The sequence below is a fragment of the Equus asinus genome, chromosome 13 (assembly GCF_041296235.1).
Source record: "Equus asinus isolate D_3611 breed Donkey chromosome 13, EquAss-T2T_v2, whole genome shotgun sequence".
Lineage (NCBI taxonomy): Eukaryota > Metazoa > Chordata > Mammalia > Perissodactyla > Equidae > Equus > Equus asinus.
This window is the reverse complement of record NC_091802.1, coordinates 19,260,895-19,282,791: the sequence shown is the minus strand read 5'-3', so window position 1 is coordinate 19,282,791 and position 21,897 is coordinate 19,260,895. Positions and strand designations below refer to the sequence as shown.

The window sequence follows — 21,897 nt, the reverse complement described above, 5'->3', positions numbered from 1 at the left end:
AGAAAAAAAAAAAAAATTAGGAAATCACTTAAAAACATATTGATTCTCTTCCATTCTCCCCTTTGTTATAGGATATTGCAGGGTGGCTGGTGGGCCTGGGTATGCCCGGGAAGATGTCTTGAAGACGGTGACTTTTTACACTGTCTTCTCCAAAGGACAAAAGAGAGGCAGACTGGCCAGAAGGGCATCACAGAATGCTCCAGACAAAGGTGGAAGGAGACTAGGGTTGGCAGATAAAATGCAGGGTGCCCAGTTAAATTTGAATTTCAGTTAAACAAATAATGTTTTAGTATAAAAAAACGTTTGGGACTTACTTATACTACAAAATATTCATTGCTTATCTGAAATTCAAATTTAACTGGGTGTCCTGTATTAGTATGTGCTAAATCAGGCCACCCTAAATGAGATACACAGTTGGACTGCTCAGCTGTACTGGAGAGAGCAGGCTGAGCATCACCCAGTAAGATAAGTCCCACCCTCATAACTATTTTTCCAGCAGTTTCATAGGGCTCCAGTTGAAAGGAAATGACTTAAGCTGCAGTACGGAGAAATTCCGTTAGACTGAATCGAATTGAAATGCCCTCAAGCCAGTTACATACAGAGGGAGCAGGCATGGGAGGCTGGGCCCTTAGGACAACAGCAGTCCCGAGTGGGTGGGCATCCGTTTATGCCTGGAAGCAGAGGAATGGATGATGGCAGAAAGTGCTAAGAAAGAACTGGAAGTTTGAGATGGCTCCCAAGTTCTTGCCCGGTGCTCGCGCCTTCTCAGGCCCAGCCAGGCCTAGGCTCTCCTGCTTGTCTAAGGGGTAGCAAGGGCTAGAGTGAAAAAGTCCCCCCAGAAGCAGCCCCTCATGGGGGAGGTAGGTGCTGGCTGAACGCTGACTGGGCCCTTTGCTTTGTACCCATCCTGCTTATTCCCAAACAACAGAAGTGCTACTCAGCCGCCTGGTCAACCCCATTATGCTCTTGCCACAAAGTGCTGAGTCCAGGGGCGGCCCTGGCCCCATGACCTCACCCCTCCCGCAGTGGGCCTCATCCTGTGAGGCTCCCTGGGCCCAGAGGGAAGGCCAGAGGGTCCAAGCCATCCATAAAATTCTACTGCGCATCTACCATGCTTGGCATGCAGTCCTCATGTTGAGGAGCCCAAGGTTGAAACTGACCATGTTACATTTGGAGGGTCGTCTCATTCCCCTTAATGTCATCATCACCTCCTAATCTAATAGCCCATCCCACCGGATAGCCAGTTGCCTCACCTGCTCATGCAGTGAGTGTGTGGGCCGAGAACATAGTTCACAGTCCATGTCCCCAGTAGATCAATGCCCTTCAGAAATTTAGACTGACAGACTGCGCTGCTAAAACTGATTAAATAAAGAAAGATGCTGGGAGAAAAGAAAAACTAAATCGATGTGGTCTTTTCAAAACTCAAAGAAAAATTTTTTTTTCTGTTTTCTCCCCAAAGCCCCCCAGTACGTAGTCGTGTATTTTTAGTTGTGGGTCTTTGTAGTTGTGCTATGTGGGACGCCGCCTCAGCATGGCTTGATGAGCGGTGCCATGTCCTCGCCCAGGATCCGAACCGGCGAAACCCTGGGCCGCCGAAGCAGAGTGTGAGAACTTAACCACTCGGCCACAGGGACAGCCCCAGAAAATATTTTTTATCTGATAAATTTTTCTAAAATCTTTGCTGCTTGCCCCCACTTGTCTCTACGAGAATCTGGCCCAAGACGGCATCTGATTGGAATAATCAGTAATGGAGTTACCATTTATGGAGCTCTAACCGAGTCCCGGATACTGCCCTAAGCACCCTCGTCTCCCTTCACCCAACAGCAGTGGGTCAGGTAGGTATCATCATCCTACTTTGTGCCAGAGAGGCTGGGTTGCCGGGAGGAAAGAATATGGGCTGTGGAGTCAGCTAGACATGCATTCAAGTCCCTGCTGTGTTCCCTGGCCCAGAACTTGGCCCCTCAGAACCTCAGTTAACTCATCTGTAAAATGGGTATTATAATGATCTACTGCATGGCGTTGTTGTGAGGATAAAGAAGGTGCTGTCAGTAAGGATGAACATGAGAGACAAAAACCCAGCTTGGGAGAAGAGATTACAAGCTGGTTGCTCCCCTCATGCCCATTCCTGGAGTGGCTCTGCCCTGACTTTCCTGGAAAGGGATGGTGGTGGGGGCTGGAGCTCCAAGGCCACAACCATCATGCAGCAGCTGAAGCAACAGTTCTAGACAATGTCAGAGGGGGAATCCTCTAAAACTTGGTGAAAAACCATATTGAAGTGGTATTTGGAAAGCATGACAGTGTTGGAGATCTGGTAATTTCCTGGGACTTAAGGTAACTGAGGAGAGCAGAGGGAGGACAGGCTAGGGCTGCTTCTGACTCCAGGAATATTGGATGGATATTTGTAGATTGTTTGCACAATAACCCTGATTCCCCGCCCCCCCAACAATAGTTTTGTGCATGTGTTTTGGGCTCTTCATTCAAACATAAAAGCCTCACTTTTCTGCAAAAATTAAAAATTAGCTCCATCTGTCTTTTTTTGTTGTTGTTGTTCACCCTGAGCTAACATCTGTGCCAATCTTCCTCTATTTTGTATGTGGGTCACTGCCACAGCATGGCTGCCAACAAGTGATGTAGGTTGGCACCCGGGAAGTGAACCTGGGCTGCCGAAGCAGAGCATGCTGAACTTGACCTCTAGGCCACGGGGCCAGGCCCGTCCATCAGTTTTCATTATACTAACACTTTAGTAAGGTATAAAGCTCTCAAATTAAGATGCAGAGAGCATATGAAACACAGACAGAATGCAAGCAGGTCAGCTGTGGCTAGGGTAAGTAAGGACTATATCACGATTACCTCTGTGTCCCCAGAGTCATAGGATGTCATTCATTTATTCATTCATTCATTCAAAACATATTTATTGGGCTAGGAGCTATGCCCAGAGCTGAAGATATACTGATAAACAAGACAGTGAAGCCCCTGCCTTCATCGAGCATGAAGTCTAGTGGAAGAAGCAGATAATTAAGCAGTTTCTTTATTTTCAAAAATAACTTTAATTGTTTTGATAGAAAATATGTTCACATTGTTCACAACTCAAAAAATACAGAAAAATACACTGTGAAGTTTGTCCTGAGCCCCAAGTGCCTCGCTTCTCCTCCTTGGAGCCCAATATTTCCAGTTTCTGAAGTAACTTCTACAGCAAGATCGTGCAATCATTGGAGAAGTGCAGGGTGCCAGGGCAGCACATCGCAGGGACACCAGAGCCAATCCGGGGGTTAGGGAATGAATGAATGAATGAACAAATGACCAAATAAGGGGTTCCTTAAGACTCCAACTCTGTGGAGGAAGAGAAGGAAAGGTGAAAAAGAGTCACCAGCCACGGACAACTGGTGCCTTAAGCCTTTGCTCAGCCATCAGTTGGCCAGAGCCTGTTGTGATCCCCAAGCAACTCTGTCCCTTGCCAGCCATTGATGCAGACGTCACCAATTAATCAAGCAGCAGAAACGTCCTGGGCGGTGCACTTGGCTTAGCATCAGAACTGTACATTTGGAATGTTCTGCCCAAATCTGCAAATACTTGTGGATACGCCAGAACTCGCCCTCTGATTTTTGGTTCTGAGAAAAGGGGGCTCCTACCAACCTTGAGTCACAGGCTGGAGGAACTGGCAGAGGGATTCGGAGGACTTTACCGGGAAAAGTTTCTTCCTCTCTCCAAGCTCTTATGAGATTTTCTATAGTACCTGTCCCCTGAAAGAGAGTAGGGTCACAAGTGATACTAGGCTTACCACGTGTCAGGCAGATAATATCTCCTTTTGGGGGGTTGAGAGAGGCTGTGTGACTTGCCCAAAATCACCCAGCCAGAGGAGCTGGAATTTGAACCCACACCTGCCAGGCTCAAAGCACTCCCTGCCCACTGCAGCCCCCTGTTTCTCACGGTGGCTGTGATGCTTGAACAACGCATCCTCCCCTTCAGGCTTCCCGGGGAGGCCCACAGTTCCCCTGCGCTACCCTCACCAAGTACCCTGAACTTCCGGGGAGAAATCCCTTTACCCTGAAGGGTACTATCAGCACAGCACCTGGGGCCTGTGAGGCTGCCAAGGGCCTAAAACAATACATTAAAAAGCCAAAAAGATTTATTGGCTCCAAATTTTTTAAAGAAAACTTCAAGATTCAAATAAATAAATATTTAATAAAATAACTACAGAGAGATTTATGTCTACTAGTCAATGATAATTGAATTCAACTCTTACACGGTTATATATAAATATGGTATAATAAAGATTCCCAAGAACACAGTGAACCATTTTTTCCCAGTTTTATAGAGAAATAATTGACATATGCCACTGTATACATTTCATTTTTTTCTTAATAATGTTCAGAATTGTAATAATCCTTCACATCTTTTAACAATAACAAAGACACGTATATCCTATATGGGAAGTGAGGTGGATTTTGATGTGTTCGATATGACACGGGGTCTTAGGAAGGTCCTGGGGTGACATGAGGAACCTGGAGAAGGACAGGGACAAGCACTCACGCAGAGACCTGTCCTCACCTGCCAGTGGCTCTGAGATCAAGGCCACAGCAGCCAAGGCCTGCGGTCGCCAGCCTCTCCCACAGCAGTGGGGCCTCTCTGAATTTCTGTATCCCTAGTTTAAACAAAGGCCTGAGGGATGCCTGCCCAGCAGGCTGAGCCACCAAAGCTCTGGGGATCAGAGGGAACAAAAGCAGAGGGAAAGCAGAGTGCTGACGGGCCATCAGCCGCAGGGCTATAAAGAGCAGGCCCACAGAGGAAGTGGCACCAGATGGAGACCCAGACTGTGCAGCAGGAGCTGGGTGAGTAAGGACCTGAGGGGTACCCTTGGCCCTTCCTGTCCTTCCCCTGCAGAGACACTCCCAGGAGGGGGCCAGTTTCCCTGCCTTGTGGTCAGAGCCTCCTAGGATGGCTGAAGAAGACGGGGGAACTCCAGGGGAGGCAGCCTTACACTTACATGACAGTCACTTGCCTTGCCCTAGCAATCATGGATGGGAGGGGGCATGGAACCGCAAGAAATGGCAGGCTCCTGGGGCATAGGAAGAAGGTATGGGGGCAGAAGCTGGGAAATGCCTATTCAGAGGTTCAGAATGGAAAGATACATCACAGAGTTTACATGCCTCGGTCTCTGGGCCCATAACAGCCAGAGGGAAGGGCCACGAATGGCTGCTCTGAGTCAAACAACCTGATGCACACCTGCCTGTCTTCTTTCTTCCTCTCTCCCTCCCCTCCCTCCTATCCTTCCTTGCTTTACTCTTGCTACCATCTTTTCTGTCTACTTAACCTCTATGAGCCTCAGTATCCTCATCTGTAAAACGGGGGCAATAATAGTACTCACCTCATAGGCTAATTGTGACAAGTAAATATATAATATTTGTAAAGCATTCAGAACAGGGCCTGGCGTAGAACGAGCCATTGTTAAGTATTAGCTATTATTATCCTCTTTTCTTCTTCACTTTCCTTCAATAAATCTTTTCCAATGCCGCCTGTCCCCCTCTGACCGCCCCCGCCCCCACCCCCACCCCAACATGAGCTCAGCGTGGTGCTACATCAGTCACTCAGGAGACCCGGCCCTGCATTGGGATGTTCACCCAGGACATAGTCAGTAGGAACCCAGATCACTACTCTGATGAGCGCTAGAAATCAGCAAAGAAAGCAAGTCGCCATAGGCTGGAGAGAGCAGGAAAGTCTCTCTGAGGAGGCAAGGCCAAGGCTGGATAGGTCTAGAAGTCAGAGAAGTAGGGAGGAAATGGTGGCATGGCCACGCCCAGATGGTCAGTTTGAGGAGCTGGGGAAAGTGAGACCACACATCACAGCAGGGGTCTGGACTAGATGGTTGCCAAGGTGTTCAGATTGGCATATGCGAGACTGAGGTGATGCTGCCACCTGTAGGGGGTGCCTGGAGGCCAGCAAGATGATGAGCTTCCTTTATCAAGAGGTCACAATGCCTGTGCAGTGCTTTAGCTGCATTTTTGCTTCTAATCCTCACAATAACTCTACACGTGGAGGCTTTATATTGATGGGAAACACCTGAGGCTCAGCTAGTGGGAGGCAGAGCCAGGATCCCAACCGAAGCCCATCTATTGGACTCCAAGCCTCCTTTACTTTCTCCTGTGCTTTGTCACCTCATCCCCCACCCCAGAGGCCATGTCATTGGTGTGTGTTCTGTCTTCCAGAAACCCTTCCAACCACCAAGATGGCTCAAACCAACCCCTTGCCGGGGTCCGTGGGGCCATGGAAGGTAAGCTCACCCCCATCACATGAAAACTGAGGAATCCAACAGGGCAGTGGGTGAGATGCTGCCATAGAGCAGGCCCCAGTGCTGTGCTTTTCCATGGGACAGTGACCGACTGATAAAACATCAGTTTGTAGAAGGGTCCACCCAAGGTCCAGGTGCCGTCTCAGGAAGGATCTCTCAGGCTGCCTTGTTTGGACAGAAGAAGAATGACCCTGGAAGCCCACGACGGGTGGGAGATGATACCTAGATGATACCTTCTAGGTCAATTCTCCTCCACACTGCAAAATCATCTTAAAATAGAGCAGCTTAGAGTGGATCATGCCATCGAGAAATTGAGGGCCCAGAAGTGAAGAGAGATTTACTGCCGGATCCCAAATAAGTGATAGGACCCAGGTCTCCTGATCCCAACCTGATGTTGGTTGTAACCATTGCCTGAGGTGGCTGATCCTCAGGCTTTTCACTGATTCCCGCAACCTGCCCCCCGAATCTCTTTATCGGGTCAACTCTGAGGCCAGTTCACAGCTTTGGGAGTTGTTCTCTACCTGGGTTCAAGAGCCAATTTCTAGTTCAAGGTATGAGAGGAATTTATCAGAACTCTCCCATTACACCTCACGTTTCTATAACGGGTGTGCCTGGAGAAACTAAGAAATAGTCCACAGGGAGTCCCTGGGAATCCCAGAATCCCGGCCTCTGGGCCACACTTAGGCAGGAAGCATGGCAGAATAAGAGTCTACAGGCCTTGGCCTGTCCAGTGGGCCAACTATCATCCCTGGCAGACCATTCCTATCGTAAACCAATCCCCCTCACCTCAACCTCAGCCTGGGCATATGAACACCACCAACCAGTGGTATTAATTCAAACCCCTTCCTACCCTGTCTACACTGGAAGAGACCTCATCAGGCATCCTGGGTTATACAGCTAGTGATGGAAAACACAGGATCACACAAGTTAAGCTGTTGGCCTGGGCTTCTGTTCCCCCTGCTGTACCACATTCTAGCTCTCTTTTCCCATTCAATCCCATTTCAGATAACCATCTATGACCAGGAAAACTTTCAGGGCAAGAGGATGGAGTTCACTAGCTCCTGCCCAAATGTCTCTGAGCGCAGTTTTGATAATGTCCGGTCTCTCAAGGTGGAATCTGGCGCGTGAGTACAGACCTCAGCAGAACCTCAGGCCCCTTATTTCTGGTCCCTTCAGACATGGGATCATAAAGTTGGGGCTTGGGGAAGAAAGATGTTCCCCTATACTCTAATCAGTATATGTATGGAGAGAGGCATCCGTACTGAAGTAATCTCAAAAGAAATCACTACATGTGTAATTTAGTAATTCAAAGCTAAAAGGAACATGAGGTTCTTAGTGGATTGGTACCAGATTTGGGGGTATTAAAGAAATATATTCCATAGGGTGGGGCACCGACAGTAATCAGATCTGTGCTTCTGGAGCCCATAGGCTGCTACCTAGGATTCTCTCAGAACAGCTACAGAACTGTTGAGTTTTTCTTGTCTGCAGAAAATAGAGAGGAAACCATCAAGCTGCAGCCTCTTTACAGCTGACTCCCTGCATGTCCTGGAGCAGACTCTGCCAGCTAATTTCTCTATGTGAAAAGGGACTCAACCCCAGGACTCGAGAGTCAGAGTTCCTAGATAGTCTTCCAGGAGTTCCCTGTTGAAGGCTAATCTCCTTGGTGAGGAAAAGCCTCTCTTGTTTCGTCTTCTGGCGCTTGGCTGAGTGGTCGAGGCCTGTATCATCTGCCTGAAAACACGTAAGGAAGGACTCTCCTTAGGCCTAGGCAGACCTGGCTTTGCATGTGGAGAAGCTTTTCTAAGTTGCTCACTACCAAAATCAAGCTCTTCAACCCTTTAAAAGAAGTCATACTTTAAGGTGTCATCAGTAACTGAGACCTGGTTCTAAAAAACCGATCTGAGGTGTTTTAGTAAATGAAGTATAGGTATGCGACAGCAAGAGAAAGAACCCCCAAAGTGACGAGGGAACAAGAGACCAGCTCTCTCCATCAGCTGCCCAGTCATCCCTTTGCTTCCTTAGGAAGAAGCCAATCGGTTGGCTGGAGCCAAAGCAATAGTCAGTCACTAGAACCTGAACCTGGAGCTCCAAGTAGAGAATAAGGTAACTTGGAGAGAAAAGAAAGACAACTTTAGACTGACTTTGCTGATACACGTTTCTCAGGCCAGTGATGTAGACCCTTTCAGTGGATTATCCCCAAACAAATATCACACTCACAATGCTGCTTAGTGCAGCTGCCAGCTCATCCCCCACCTCTTGTGATAAACGTAGGCCACGTAGGTTCTGAACACCATGAACAAACGCCACTACATACTTGTCTTTGGCAGCTGGATCGGTTATGAGCATACCAGCTTCTGTGGGCAACAGTTTATCCTGGAGAGAGGAGAATACCCTCGCTGGGATGCCTGGAGCGGGAGTAATGCCTACCACATTGAGCGCCTCATGTCCTTCCGCCCCATCTGTTCAGCTGTGAGTCTCTGAAATTTTCACTTCTGTGCATGTAGGGGATGGGGCAAGAGAGGGTGCGTATGAACTCACTCTTATGTTACTTCCCATCAGTTACGCTGAAGTGCAGCAGGAAGAAAGATAAAAGGAAAGAAAAGGAAAACACTGTTCCCTCTGTTTCTAAGCCTGCCATTTCATTTTTCTCTACTAGATGACATTTTCATTAAGCTAAAAGGACCTTCTTATGGGTGGCAGGAAGTGGATACTCAAGAGCCCAGATCTTCAAAAGTGCAATAGAATAACTAGTGAGAGCATTTACCATGCAGTTAAAAATAAATCCTTAGCCAGTTAAATTTCAATCTGTGACATTTTACCTAGAAAGAGGGAAACGCTGAAGTAACCCTTCAATAAACAGGATGACGGAAGACACAGGCAAGTCTTCCAGTCTTTTATCTTCGATTCATAATAACCTTGTTTCTAAGACTAAGCATTATCCAATTATGCACCAGACTGGGATGCTTCTAAAGTCCCCGGAGAATTCAGGATGACCTTCAGGGGTGTGTTGAAAATGATCCCTACATTGGGAGTGAGACCAGACTAGAACCTTTCCAAATATTTTTTTATCATGTGATTTTCTCCTGATTTTTAGTTGTTAACGATCTCACTTTAGTTTAAGGCCTTACCAAAATGCAAGTAGTGGAGAAGGTAACCTAAACAGCCTTCGGTCTGTAATGTACTGCCCTAGCTGGATGTGTTTTCATTTCACTTTAACTCCCATTTTTTTCCCCTAAGGTATAATTTACATGTAGTAAAATGCACAGGTCCTAAGCGAATATTCTCAAGTTTTGGAAAATATGAACACCCATGCAACCAACACCCTACTCAGATATAGAACATCATCCCCTAAGGTTTCTTCCTGTCCCTCTCCAATCAATTGCTCCTCCCCACTTTCTATCACAGGGCTAGGTTAGCCTGTTTTTGTATGTCACGGTTAGTTGTTTTCTTACAAATATCTGTATTGCCTGAAATATTTTCACAATCAGCATGTACTTCCTTCTGTAAACCAGAAGTGTTTTGAATTAGAAAACTATGGTAATTAAAGTTTAAGATGACAGCCATATTCTGGTACCAAACTTTTCTCTTTTTTTAATTTCTGGATTACAGAATCATAAGGAGTCTAAGATTACCATCTTTGAGAAAGAAAACTTTATCGGACGCCAATGGGAGCTCTCTGATGACTACCCCTCCTTGCAAGCCATGGGCTGGCTCAGCAACGAAGTTGGTTCCATGAAGATACAATGTGGGGCGTAAGTGCAAAAAGAGTTGGAGCACATTTCAAACTCTTGCAAGTGTAAACCTTGTGAATATTAATACATCAATGGTCATGTCTTATTAGATTTCACTCATTGATATATTAGTATGGCTGTCAACATTCTAGTTCAGTAATTTTGAATCTCAAGTTCTTGGTACCAACTATCAGTTAAGGTCACAACTTTTTCCTCCTTTAGACATTCCTCTATGGAAGCATTTATGTTGACTACTGTTACATCTTTTTTCATGATCAAGGTTAATTTTCAACTAGTTGTAGCCATATTACACTCACAAATGGTGCCTGGCATAATTGGGATGGCTATTGTTTTTTAACCCTAAAAGCATTCTGCACCTATCATACGGAGGAAAGAGGCTCAGGTTTTGGGGTGTTGACCAGGTAGTCCTAACTAGTTCTAATAATCCATTGTGCTTTGGATTTTCTAGCTGGGTTTGCTATCAGTATCCTGGATACCGTGGGTATCAGTATATCTTGGAATGTGACCATCATGGAGGAGACTATAAACACTGGAGAGAGTGGGGTTCTCACGCTCAGACTGCCCAGATTCAATCGATTCGCCGTATCCAACAGTAGTGGATTAAAAGCTCCAAGTAAGAGAATCCCTCAAGCATGAGACCTTGCTAAGCAATCTAGAATGAGTTTTATGTTCTGCTCAGACATTGCTTCCAAATGTTAGCTACTGAAATCCACAATAAATGTCATTTAAAAAAAAATCTTTGTAGACTGAATTAACTACCATGCTTTATATAAATCACTTATGTGGCTGAGAAGTTTTAAAGGCAAGCTGCAATAAGACCCAATTCTCTTTTGTGTCCTTGCAAGGCACTTACCAGGCACCAGGCCAAGGACAATTATTCCCTATCTCAAAGAACATTAATGCATACAACCCAAATGTATCGGTCTATAACAATCTATAACAGACACAATTTAGGTAAGCGTTTTTGAATCTTTTCTCCTCATCCTCTACTCTTCACCTTGTGACAAATCAATGCCAAACTTAAGAAGTTTCTCAAATATGCACTACCATACCTTTCTACATAGTTATGAATAAGTCCAGAATCTTGGCAACTCATTCTAGTTGCTTAGCTCGATTTTGGTTTCTCACCTCAACTGGAAGAACATAAGGTTCAGTATCATGCAACAAGGTAGGACAGGTGCTCTCACAGCTGAGTTTTCAATAAACATACCAATTCCAAGCACCTTAATAGCCAGCTTGATCTTTTTTAAAAGCAAGAACATATGACCATGGTATATTTAAGACAAATTATTTGTACATTTGACTCTGAAAAAAACACCATCAGTCTCACAATCTTAATTTAGTTTTCAGTATTTTTTTAAATTAAAGCACACAAAAGAGAATAACACAAACACCTCAGAAACTTTAAATTTTTTTATTCAACAATGTACACTTATTGTCTCTTAATTTGATCTACAAATTTCTCAAGTTTTTTTTCTGATAAAATAAGTAAATCTGGGTATGGATGTAGAGTGTTTGTAATTTATATTTTTAAAACACTGAACATGAAGTAAGACATTAATAAAGGAAGAGCATCACAGAACTGACACTTCCTCAGAATCCATGACATCAGAAACAGCTATGGCAAATACCTAAGCATTTAGCAAAGAAGGGTAAATTTCTGGCCACTGTTCATTTATCTAGAAAAGGCCTATCTTTTTGACTGGGCAAAACAAAAACTGAAAAAAAATTTTTTTAATTGGGAGAGGGAAGGAAAAACATCCTCTAATATAACTGTAGTCCACTAATTATCCTTTACCCTAGATTAAGAGGTAACTCAGCTCCTAAGTGCCGATGCACATAAGACAAAGAAATTACTTTGCTCCTCCGAAACATTCTAAGACTGAACATAAGTGAATTACTGACAGATGCCAAGGAGTAGCCATAGCTATCTAAGATGATGTTAACACTCCTGTATTTACGCCTTTTAAGGCCATGCATTATGGGCTACCTTTCAAGCCTTGACTAGTAGACTGTTTTTTTAATCTGTTTCAGTGAAGATACAGAAGGAAGGGTTTTATTGTGTTTTCAAAATCAACAACATACATCAGGAGCACACTTGAAGATAGAGACGTAACCCTCTTCTATACATAGGAAAAAGCGATAAAACAGAAATATTTCTTTTATATTTAGGAGCATGGGGAAAATACCATTAGTATTATCTTCTACTTAAACTTATTAGCCTCTTCTACAAAGGTCCTGAAGGGATTACAAAACAATCTTTTAAACGATGATTTGACAAAACCTGACCAGTATATCTACACAACCTTTTAAGCACACATACATGTGAAGTAAAGCTATTTAGTACATGCAGACTGCAGCAATTTAACCAAATTTGCCCAGTTTCTAAACTTGTTCTAATCAGCTCAGGCAATTTTTAAAAGATACACATTATCTTTACAACAACCTGTGCTTTGATCTTTAAACAACTGAATGATTCTAATTTCAAATCAATCATTCATTCAGTAAACCAAATTTATGCTAAAGCAATAAAGGTAAAAAAGTTATCCTACCCTTAAACCAGATTTAAGACATAAAATTGTCACAAAACTCCAGGTGGCAAAGGTCCTTCCTTCTTTTCAGTTTAAATTACTCCCCATTTCTACATGGCCAAATAAACCAAAATTTCACTGAGGAAGACCTTCCAACAGTTTGTAAAGCTGATAAAACTGCCCTGTTTCAAGAAAAGCCCTTTAATAGATACAAGTCAAGCTCTCATTTAAACTGAAGTTTATTAAAAATAGGTGCCAGTTTTCCTCTCTTCTAATTCCACTGATGAGCTAGCCCAGAACTGTAACTTTGAGCCATGTTTCTAAAGATGGTAAAGCTAAGAACAGCAAAGTAATAAGGATAGATCACTTTTGGTAATGACACACAAATTAAACTTCCAAAACATGTGCATAGCTTTATTCATCTACTTAGATCTAACCTTTTCATGGAGCTTCGGCAAAATTCGAGTGTGCAAAATGCATTTCTAAAACGCAATGCAAGCAAAGCTTTTCACATTTACACTGGCAGGAAATACAGAGAAACTAACAAGTCACATTAGGGAGAGTTCAGATCTTTTTTTTCTTTTAATGACAAGAATTGCACAGTTCATTACTTTGAGACAATTGTTGCAGACATAAATACTTAAAATTTTCTAAGCAAGGTGCTTTAACAATAAAAATATTTTAAGTTGGAAAGAGCCAATAACTTGGATCATAGCTCACATAGGATTCCAAATTAAAGGGGACTCCGTTATCTCCCTAGATTTTGCAAACAATGCTTTTTATAACACTTTCTTTTTTTGTTTAAACACTAAAGGAGACAGCAAGCTGAAACTTTTTTCAAAGCACACGAGAAATGGTGTCATCACATCACTTGAAGAAGGTGCTGAGGGGAGAGGGAACGGGAGTGAAGAATCCTTTTACTATTTCCCACTACAGAACAGCCACTAACAGACTAAGAACAAAAAAAGAAACAAAAAAAGTAAATTAAATCACTTCCCCAGTTTATAAAATAGTTCCAGTTTGTGACAATATAACTTTAAACAGAGAGCACCAGTTGGGTGACAGAATGAGCATTTCATACTGCATAAAAATTCGTGAGGTGGTAAGAACCATCAACTATCTCAGGCATTACTACATGGCCTTTCCAATTTTTTTTTTTAATATACATGCAAGGCACATTGATATAAAAATAGATCTCTGGCCAACAAACATATTAAATAAGCAAATTAAAATTTTGGCTTTGCAATATTGGCAACATCAAAATATAACCAGATAGCTTTGGACCACGTATCTTTCTCATATTCCTCCACCCAATTTGGTGTTTTTCCTCCATTATTTTGGGTTCAATCGCCCTCAAGTTTGGGTATGTGCTTGAGAAATGACTTCCTCTTGTCAAGTAGCATTCCTACCAAACTTAAGTTTATTTTCACTAAGTAAAAATATACAAGAGAAGCAGAACAGTTGGAGTTTTGATTGATTTCATTAAACTAAATCTGATTGGCTCGGGGCAGCATTATTTCTCCTCTGTATACAAACAAAAGATAAGTCCCCAGCTTATATAGTAGACAATCGTTTTCTTTCTAAAAGACAGATCAGCAACAAACCAATGGTAGAACCTCCTTTAAGCCATTCTTCCCAACTCCTCTTTTTGAGGCAGAGAGAGGGAATAACAGAAACAAAATTAAAACATTTTCAGTAGTAGAAGACATTTTAAGGCCAAAAGTGTAATACTAACAGAATTTTTATTTTCCTAACTTATTGTCCTTCACAGGCCAATACCAGTTATTTGTACTGATTCCCTCTCAAAGAGAATTTTTAAATTCATTCACTTGTGTTAGTGGCTGTGCTACAGGAAAGGTATCAAAGCAATCTATAAAGGTCTGGTATATAGTAATGTAAAAAGTGCATCACATTCTTGATTTTCAATTTTTCATAGCAGCAGCAGGATTACTCCAAGACAGAAAACAGTTGTATTTTCATTCTAAAAATGCAACAATACCTAATGAAATGTATTCAAAATCACGAAAGGATTCTCTCCTATAGAGAATAACGAAACAGACTAATAACAAACCAGGGCAAACTAAAGGCTTTCATTCATATTTACATATTAAAACCATTTTTGTTAACATCAAATCTTTACATCTAGCAAAAGAAATATTTAAGAATAAAGCAGACATTACTAAAGCAGTATCCATTTTTGGAGCCTTTGTTTAGCACCTGAGGAAAAAAGGGTATACGGAAAGCTATACAATTTACCTCAAGCTGGTTTGTTGGTCTGAAGAGTAAAACTCTGATACACAATGAATGTGAAACTGAACTGGAAAACAAATGCTTGTCTCTCTCTTAATAAGGCTGTAGAAAAGGGATAGTGCATTGGAAAATAAATGTAGCTATTTTAAGAAGGCTGTAGAAAAGGGATACTGCAGTATTATAAAATGGCTTTAGAACTCTGGCCATAAATGAAATTTTATAAATAATAGGGAAGTCTGATTCAGCAATCCCATCACACGTGAGAATGGCTGTTCCATAGGTTTCTAACCCATAACTGCTATTTGACACTCCCAGTAATGCAAAAGCAACATACCTTCCATGCTTCACTGGGTGTTTTTATTATGCAGACAACTTAAAACTCTATTTCTAAGATCTTTCTTGAATACCAAAACGGTATGAAACATAATTTAAAACTCAGTAAAGTCGTGCTTTCGAGTGGAGCCAATGATTCATCATTCTTTAAACCAACTCAAGGTGGTCCTGGTTCCAACACATCTGAACAGACTGAAGTGTATTTAAAATGAAACATTTTAAGATACTCAAAGCAGAAGCCCATCTTTCTCACCATAAAAGAATCCTGGTGCTCTGTCACTTAATCACATTAATAAAGATAACATCAATATTAAGAACTAATGATAACCTCCATGTCTCTGCAAACTCAGAGCAGCTATACTTCTAGTCTTGCCTGCCCGCCCCTCCCTTTTAAACAAATACCAATACTTTGGGGGGGGGGGGGGGGGGTGAGTGAATCCTACCCTCTTTTAAAACCCAGCAGTTAAATTCTGGGTAGGACAATCAAAAGACACTGCCCAATGAGAATCTACCTCAACTGGTACAGCTGATGATAAGAACTATTGTCCATAACATGTATTTGTCCCACTAGTGTGAGTTTTGCAGTCAGCATAGGTATACAAGAGAGGTCATGTGTTATTTGAGGATATGGCCCAGTGGCTTAACTATATTCATAATCCTTGGAAATGGGACTTTTAATCTATTTCTCTGTAGAAAGCCTTGAAAGAATGACTCCCTTCTTATTTAGCGGAATTTAAAATCAAGTCAAGTCCTCTTCCAGATTTCCTTGCCTGTGGCCATTTGATGTGACATACAATTTCACACTAAATGGCTTTTTTCATGTTTAAAATACATTTACAGCGAAAGATAAACCATTAGGTGCCTTCAATTGGGTTAGCAACAAGGCCCACAACCAAGTATGAAACTACTGCTGTTATGTAATGTTTTGTGAAGGAACACATTTTGTGGCCAACACTCATAATTGAAATTTGTCATATTTTCCCTAAAAATTGTTATTTGAAAAAACAATGCAGCACTTTTTTTCCTTTATAACGTTTTTGCAGATTCTGAGTGATGACTGAGTAAACAGATGATTAAGGAGAACAGCAAAATCCTAAAACGAAGAGAACCTCTCCAGCCATTTATTTCAAGAAAAAACAAACTGGTATTAACAAATTCCTAGTTATTGTCTATCCCCTCCTAGAAAGCAGAGGAGGAGGAAGGGCTAACTAGAGAGGCTATAAATACACTTTATGTGAAAGTTCATTACTAAGGAGGTCAGAAGAAAGGCTATGCAATTAACTTCAGTTCAGCAAAGTGGGGGTGAATAAAGAGAAAGATAAATACACCCTGTCTTTTGTGGGGAAGGGGAATTATTCAAGACCTCTACAAGAGTGGTATGTGACACAGAAGCCTACAATCAAGACAGATTTAAAAAGAAATCTTCACCCATAATTAGTATCTTCATAGCTATTAAAAAAATAGGTCATGATTTCATTCTCAGTGCCATTTTTCAAATACTACCCTTTTAAGGATTAAAACCACCTGACTTTATTCTGTATAATGAAAACAAATGGCACAAAATAAATACAAGTTCATCCTCTGAATACTAATATAAGGTTTTACACACATTCATTTACTTACTAACTTTTAATATCCCCCTCTTTCCCTCACACACACAAGCACTCAACACACACACACACACACACACACCTTTTTCAGTCTTTATAATGGAGGGATGTTAAAAATCCCCTCTAGACTGTATTTGGTTTATGCTACAGTACTAATACTCTGAGTTGAAGGAAAAAATCTTTATACCAAACAATAACACATTAATGTTATTTAAATGTGCTAAATTAATCACAGCTGAAGTTTGTTTAGAAGCTTACACAAAAATAATCAGAAAACAGATCAACTCTTAAGATTTTTTTTTAATAAGTGCTCTGTAAGGAATTGTGTGAGGACCTAAGGATAAAGATTGCGACAAGTAGAGTTAAGTGTTACCAAACAGCACAAAGGAGATTTGTCCCGAAGTCCTGCTTGTATCTAGGCAATTAAGTCCATTAACCCAATGCCCCAAAAATAGTGACAGTTAATATGATGGGGCACTAGGGTTCCCAGAAGGTTAAGAAACACTCCTAACTATATACCTCTAACCATATAATCAAGGAAATTTCAGTGGGGAAATCAAAGTGAAACGTTGCATTGTTTCATTTAGAAGTGAGACTCTCAAAAACCTTTGGAAAAACAGAGAAGGGATACATTCTCTTTTTGGCTTCTCTAAACATGGAGGCCTGAGGGACATGGAAGGGAAGCAGGAAAGCAACGACAGCTTTCTAAAGAGGTTTTTTAACTGTTGCTTCTATATTAAAAAGCCCAATTCAGACGGGGGCTGGGTTTTTTTTTTTCCTTTTTAAATATGTATGAATTCAACCTCTGCATGTCACAAACCCAGAAAGTTTCTTGTGAGTTGTGAGACAGAAGAGCTTTAAAATTCCAGGCAAGCAAAACGGACGTTTAAAAAAGGAGGGGGGTGTGGAGCGGGAGGATATCTGGCCCTAAGGCGACAAGTGGTTACACAAGGCAATTGAACACACAGCAGAACTTTAAAACCTATAAAACAAACTGGAGCCTTTTTTCCTTTAATCAACCTTATATCTTTTTTTTTAACTTTTTGAAAATTTTTATTTAAAAAAAAAAAACACAAAAACACAGACTTCTTTCACTTCAGTATGTGGTATGTTGCATTTTCCAGTTTGTTCAATGCTTTAAAGCTCAAGGATGCCTCTGCTTTCAATTGTACATGGGCCTGAAGCATCCTAGCTTTTGGCAAGCAGGCAGGAGACTCAACAAAAATCAAAATAGGAACAAGGCAGACTAAATGCAGGGCACATCTGTAAACATATTATACATTTGAAAATTACAATATCAGTAAAAGTGATACAGTTTACAGGTGAAATGAAACTATCTGGAACTGGCCTACCACAAGTTTCTGAACCTGGACTGATACAATAAGTTATTATATATATATTATGTATAAAAAGTTTTGTTTACATCAAGTGGAATTGGCAATCCATGCTTATACTTTTAAAATCTAAGCAGGGCAGAAATCCAGACTATAAAGATATTTTCTCTACTCTATATTGAATCCAACAGCTTCTTTCACAAACTACTTGTTAAAAGCCTCAAATAATCAACAAAACAAGAAAACTCATCCATTCTACAGTCGCTCAAAACTGGACATTTCTTAAGGAAAGGGGTTGACCATAAGTAGTTACTTTCTCCCCAAATACGCTAGGGGATCAAGTCTACTTCCTATTCGAAGACAACACCTCTTCATATAATGCCCTGCTGTTGTAACCTGTATTTGACATACATGGATATACTAATTTCTGTGTGTGTGATGTGATGCTATGTCAGGCCAGAGAACTTGTTTTTATGCCACTAACATCACCCAATCTTAAATTGGACCCTTAGTTTCTGCACACACACACAAAAATTTATTTTAGCATGCTATTTACAGCTGCAGTGCAACAGGATGGCAATGTGATGTTAAGACAGGGCTAATGCTCTTCTCTGCCCAAAAGAAAATTTCCAGAATTTCACATTATTTTCCTTAAAAAACCCATTTTGCTCTAGTAATAAAATATATTTATTAAGATATAATTAGAAGCTAATAAGCTCAGAAGTATAGTTTGCATGAAAACACACCTTCTATAGGCAGAGTTTATTACCTCCTCACTGGCTAAAAACATGAAAAGTTTTAAAGTTTTCATGGAATTTTTTCCTCCCCTTTTAGATATTTCTGACAAATTAAAAGAGAATTTACAGAAAGGTACAGAAGTTTCTCTTTAGATGTTTGATGAAAAACAAGGAAAACAGCACATTTAGTGTTAGTGACAGAGAGCAAGTCTGGAGCACCTACAGTTGAAAAGCAAAATATATTTTTGCTCCCACTTATACAATTACATTAAAATATGGGCACAAGAATATTTTTCCATATTAAATATCTACAGCCAATTGTTTGTTCTGTAACTTTTCTTTAAATGACACTCATGGATTCGTCACTTGTTAAAGTCCAATATGAAACCAAAGCCAAGTGAACTATGTACCACCAACTATTCCAGAATTGTAGAACTTGAATGCCCTCCCCCATCCCCACCCCACAAAAAAATAAAAGGAAGGAAAGAAAATATTTCCCCAACACCCCACAGAGGCTGCTTAACTCCTGGCAAGACATGCAAATCATATTCGCTAAAAAAATACACCCCTGCAAACTTCAAGGCATTTATCCAGCATTCTCGCAGGGCTCAAAGTATAACCAAAAGATCAAGGGAGGAGTGGGGGAAAATGTTGAATCATTCTGGGTTCCCCGTGATTAGTGTATCACTTTAGTCACAGAACAAGATACAGAGATCTTTTAAGTGGATTTGCCTTTCCAGTGGGTCATTTGTTGCCCAAGTTGATGACAGCAGGAACTTTAGAACCACGCTTGTTAATAAGTCTGTATTCATTAATCACTTGCATTCACACTTAAAAACAAAAACTAACAAAAGAAAAAAAGAAAAAAAACTATTCAGTACCGGAGATTAAATAACCATGTGTAGTCTCTTGAAATAAATTTGATTCCTTAAGAAGTCTAATTACTTTCAGTTGCCTTTTTTTTAAATAACTATATATATATATGTATATATATATATTTGTATATATTATCCTGTGATTCTACTTATGGTTCCTCTGCTGCGTTGAAGATCTAGGAGCATAAAAGCCTTGTGTCCCCCATGAACGGTGGCTCTAATGCTGCAGAAAGGTTACAAATAGGCAGTCTGGTCCTTCATTGATCTGGACTATCCATGGCTTCATTGTAAGTGATTATCCTTTTGGGATCTGCAGGGAAGGTTAAAAAATACAAACATAAATACAAATAAGGTCTGGAATCCCAAAATGTCTATGTTCCAATAACAAATCCCAAACAACCATCATCATGCCCCTCTTTTTTATAAAAATACAATTTAAAGACCATTTCCTCTTTATATTAATACATGTGCCATCCACTTTTCCTTAACCCAGCATATCCCAACGGATTTCCAGCAACACGGTCCTCTAGCCAGTGAGGGGCTCAACTCCTACAGATTAAAAAGGGTTCAGTTCAGTTAACAAGGGTTTTCTTTGTGTTTCTCCTGATTATAAAAGTAGTACATTTAAAAATAGCAGACAGACCAAAAAAAAGCTTAAGTTGTCTACAAATCCAATACTAAAATACTTATTTTCTTTCGTTGTTCTCGGCAAATTGAAGTCAAAATTTATTTTAATCAGTGTGGATTGTCTAGTAAGGAACTGTTCAAGTAACACCTAGCACCAAAAACTTCAGGTTAGGTCAGTTTGGCAAAACTACCAATTCAGTCCTAATCATGACTTATTTCTTCTTCCTTCCACCTAATTTTTCTTAGCATCACCAGCCTTTATTCTCAGCAATAGCAAAAGCCTCTGGATCTCCTAGATTCAAAGTATAAAACAGTCAGAATGTGTCTGGGCAAAGACTCTAGTGTTATTCTACATTCCTATTATCTAGCTGTATGTTGCCCTCTTCTGGATAGGTGATGTGCTTTTTTTTTTTTTTTTTTTTTGGTGAGGAAGATTGGCCCTGAGCTAACATCTGTGCCAATCTTCCTCTATTTTATGTGGGATGCCACCACAGCATAGCTTGACAAGCAGTGCTAGGTCTGCGCCGAGGATCCGAACCTGTGAACCCCAGGCCGCCAAAGCAGAGTATGTGAACTTCACCACCATGCCATGGGGCCAGCCCCTAGGTGATGATTTTATTACATAGCATTTCCATCTATCACAAGAACATTTTAGAGTATACATGCTTTAATAAAAAATAGGAAACCAATAAAACATGTCACCTAATGGAAAAACATAAAGGGCTGAAAAATAATACTAAAGAACTTAGGCTCACCTGAGCCTAAGAGTCAATCTAATTTAGTCCAGAGATAATATATTATCTTTTCTAGGACTCCAAGGGCCATACACTAAGCAACCTGCCATGAAGATAATGCTCATTCTGATTAGTTAATAGCCATTTTACAGTAAAAACAGGTAGGTCTACTCTCGCAGGGTACATTTTCTAGTCTACCTTTTTTTCAATTGTGTTTGACTAAGAAGGTACACAGACAGCAACTCAAAATAATTTAAGAGTTTGCTAGTTATCTTTAAGCCACAGCTGTGTTAAACAAAAAAGACCTGGCTTAAGAACGAGAGAGAGGTGGAAGAAAAGGCAATGGTGGAAATGAGGGAGACCTATATTCTAGTCCTGCCACTTACCAGCTTATATAGTAACCTCTCTGGGCCTCAGTTTCCTAGTTTGTAAAATAAGAAGATAGAAGAGAACTTCTAACATCTTTCAAGTTCTGAAATTCTAGGAACTTCACATTCATCTGAAATTCACTTATATTAACTAGCAAAGTGGATGGGAAGTGGAATACAATTCAGTTACAGGATTCTGAAAGCCCAAATCTGTTAGTGACTACGAATCAAAACTCTCATTTTAGGGCCAGCCCGGTGGCACAGCAGTTAAGTTTGCACATTCGGCTTTGGTGGTCCGGGGTTCGCCGGTTCAGATCCCGGGTGTGGACATGGCATCGCTTGGTACGCCATGCTGTGGTAGGCGTCCCACATATAAAGTAGAGGAAGATGGGCATGGATGTTAGCTCAGGGCCAGTCTTCCTCAGCAAAAAGAGGAGGATTGGCAGTAGCTAGCTCAGGG

General features: G+C 41.2%; 2 protein-coding genes across 2 annotated transcripts in view; one reads left to right on the top strand and one right to left on the bottom strand.

Annotated features, from left to right (window-relative positions):
* The first annotated feature begins 5,565 nt into the window (after window positions 1-5,565).
* CRYBA1 (crystallin beta A1) lies at window positions 5,566-12,258 on the top strand. The gene is made up of 4 exons (XM_014830840.3): window positions 5,566-7,410; window positions 8,614-8,755; window positions 9,896-10,038; window positions 10,487-12,258. The coding sequence occupies exons 1-4, from the start codon at window positions 7,190-7,192 to the stop codon at window positions 10,632-10,634; spliced, it is 654 nt and encodes a 217-aa protein (XP_014686326.1). The 5' UTR covers window positions 5,566-7,189; the 3' UTR covers window positions 10,635-12,258.
* Window positions 11,436-21,897, bottom strand: part of NUFIP2 (nuclear FMR1 interacting protein 2) — a 30,459-nt gene continuing 19,997 nt past the window's right edge. The window contains exon 4 of the mRNA XM_044744203.2: window positions 11,436-20,018. Within this exon, the coding sequence (XP_044600138.1) occupies window positions 19,966-20,018 (53 nt within the window). The 3' untranslated portion in view covers window positions 11,436-19,965. The remainder of the gene's footprint in view (window positions 20,019-21,897) is intronic.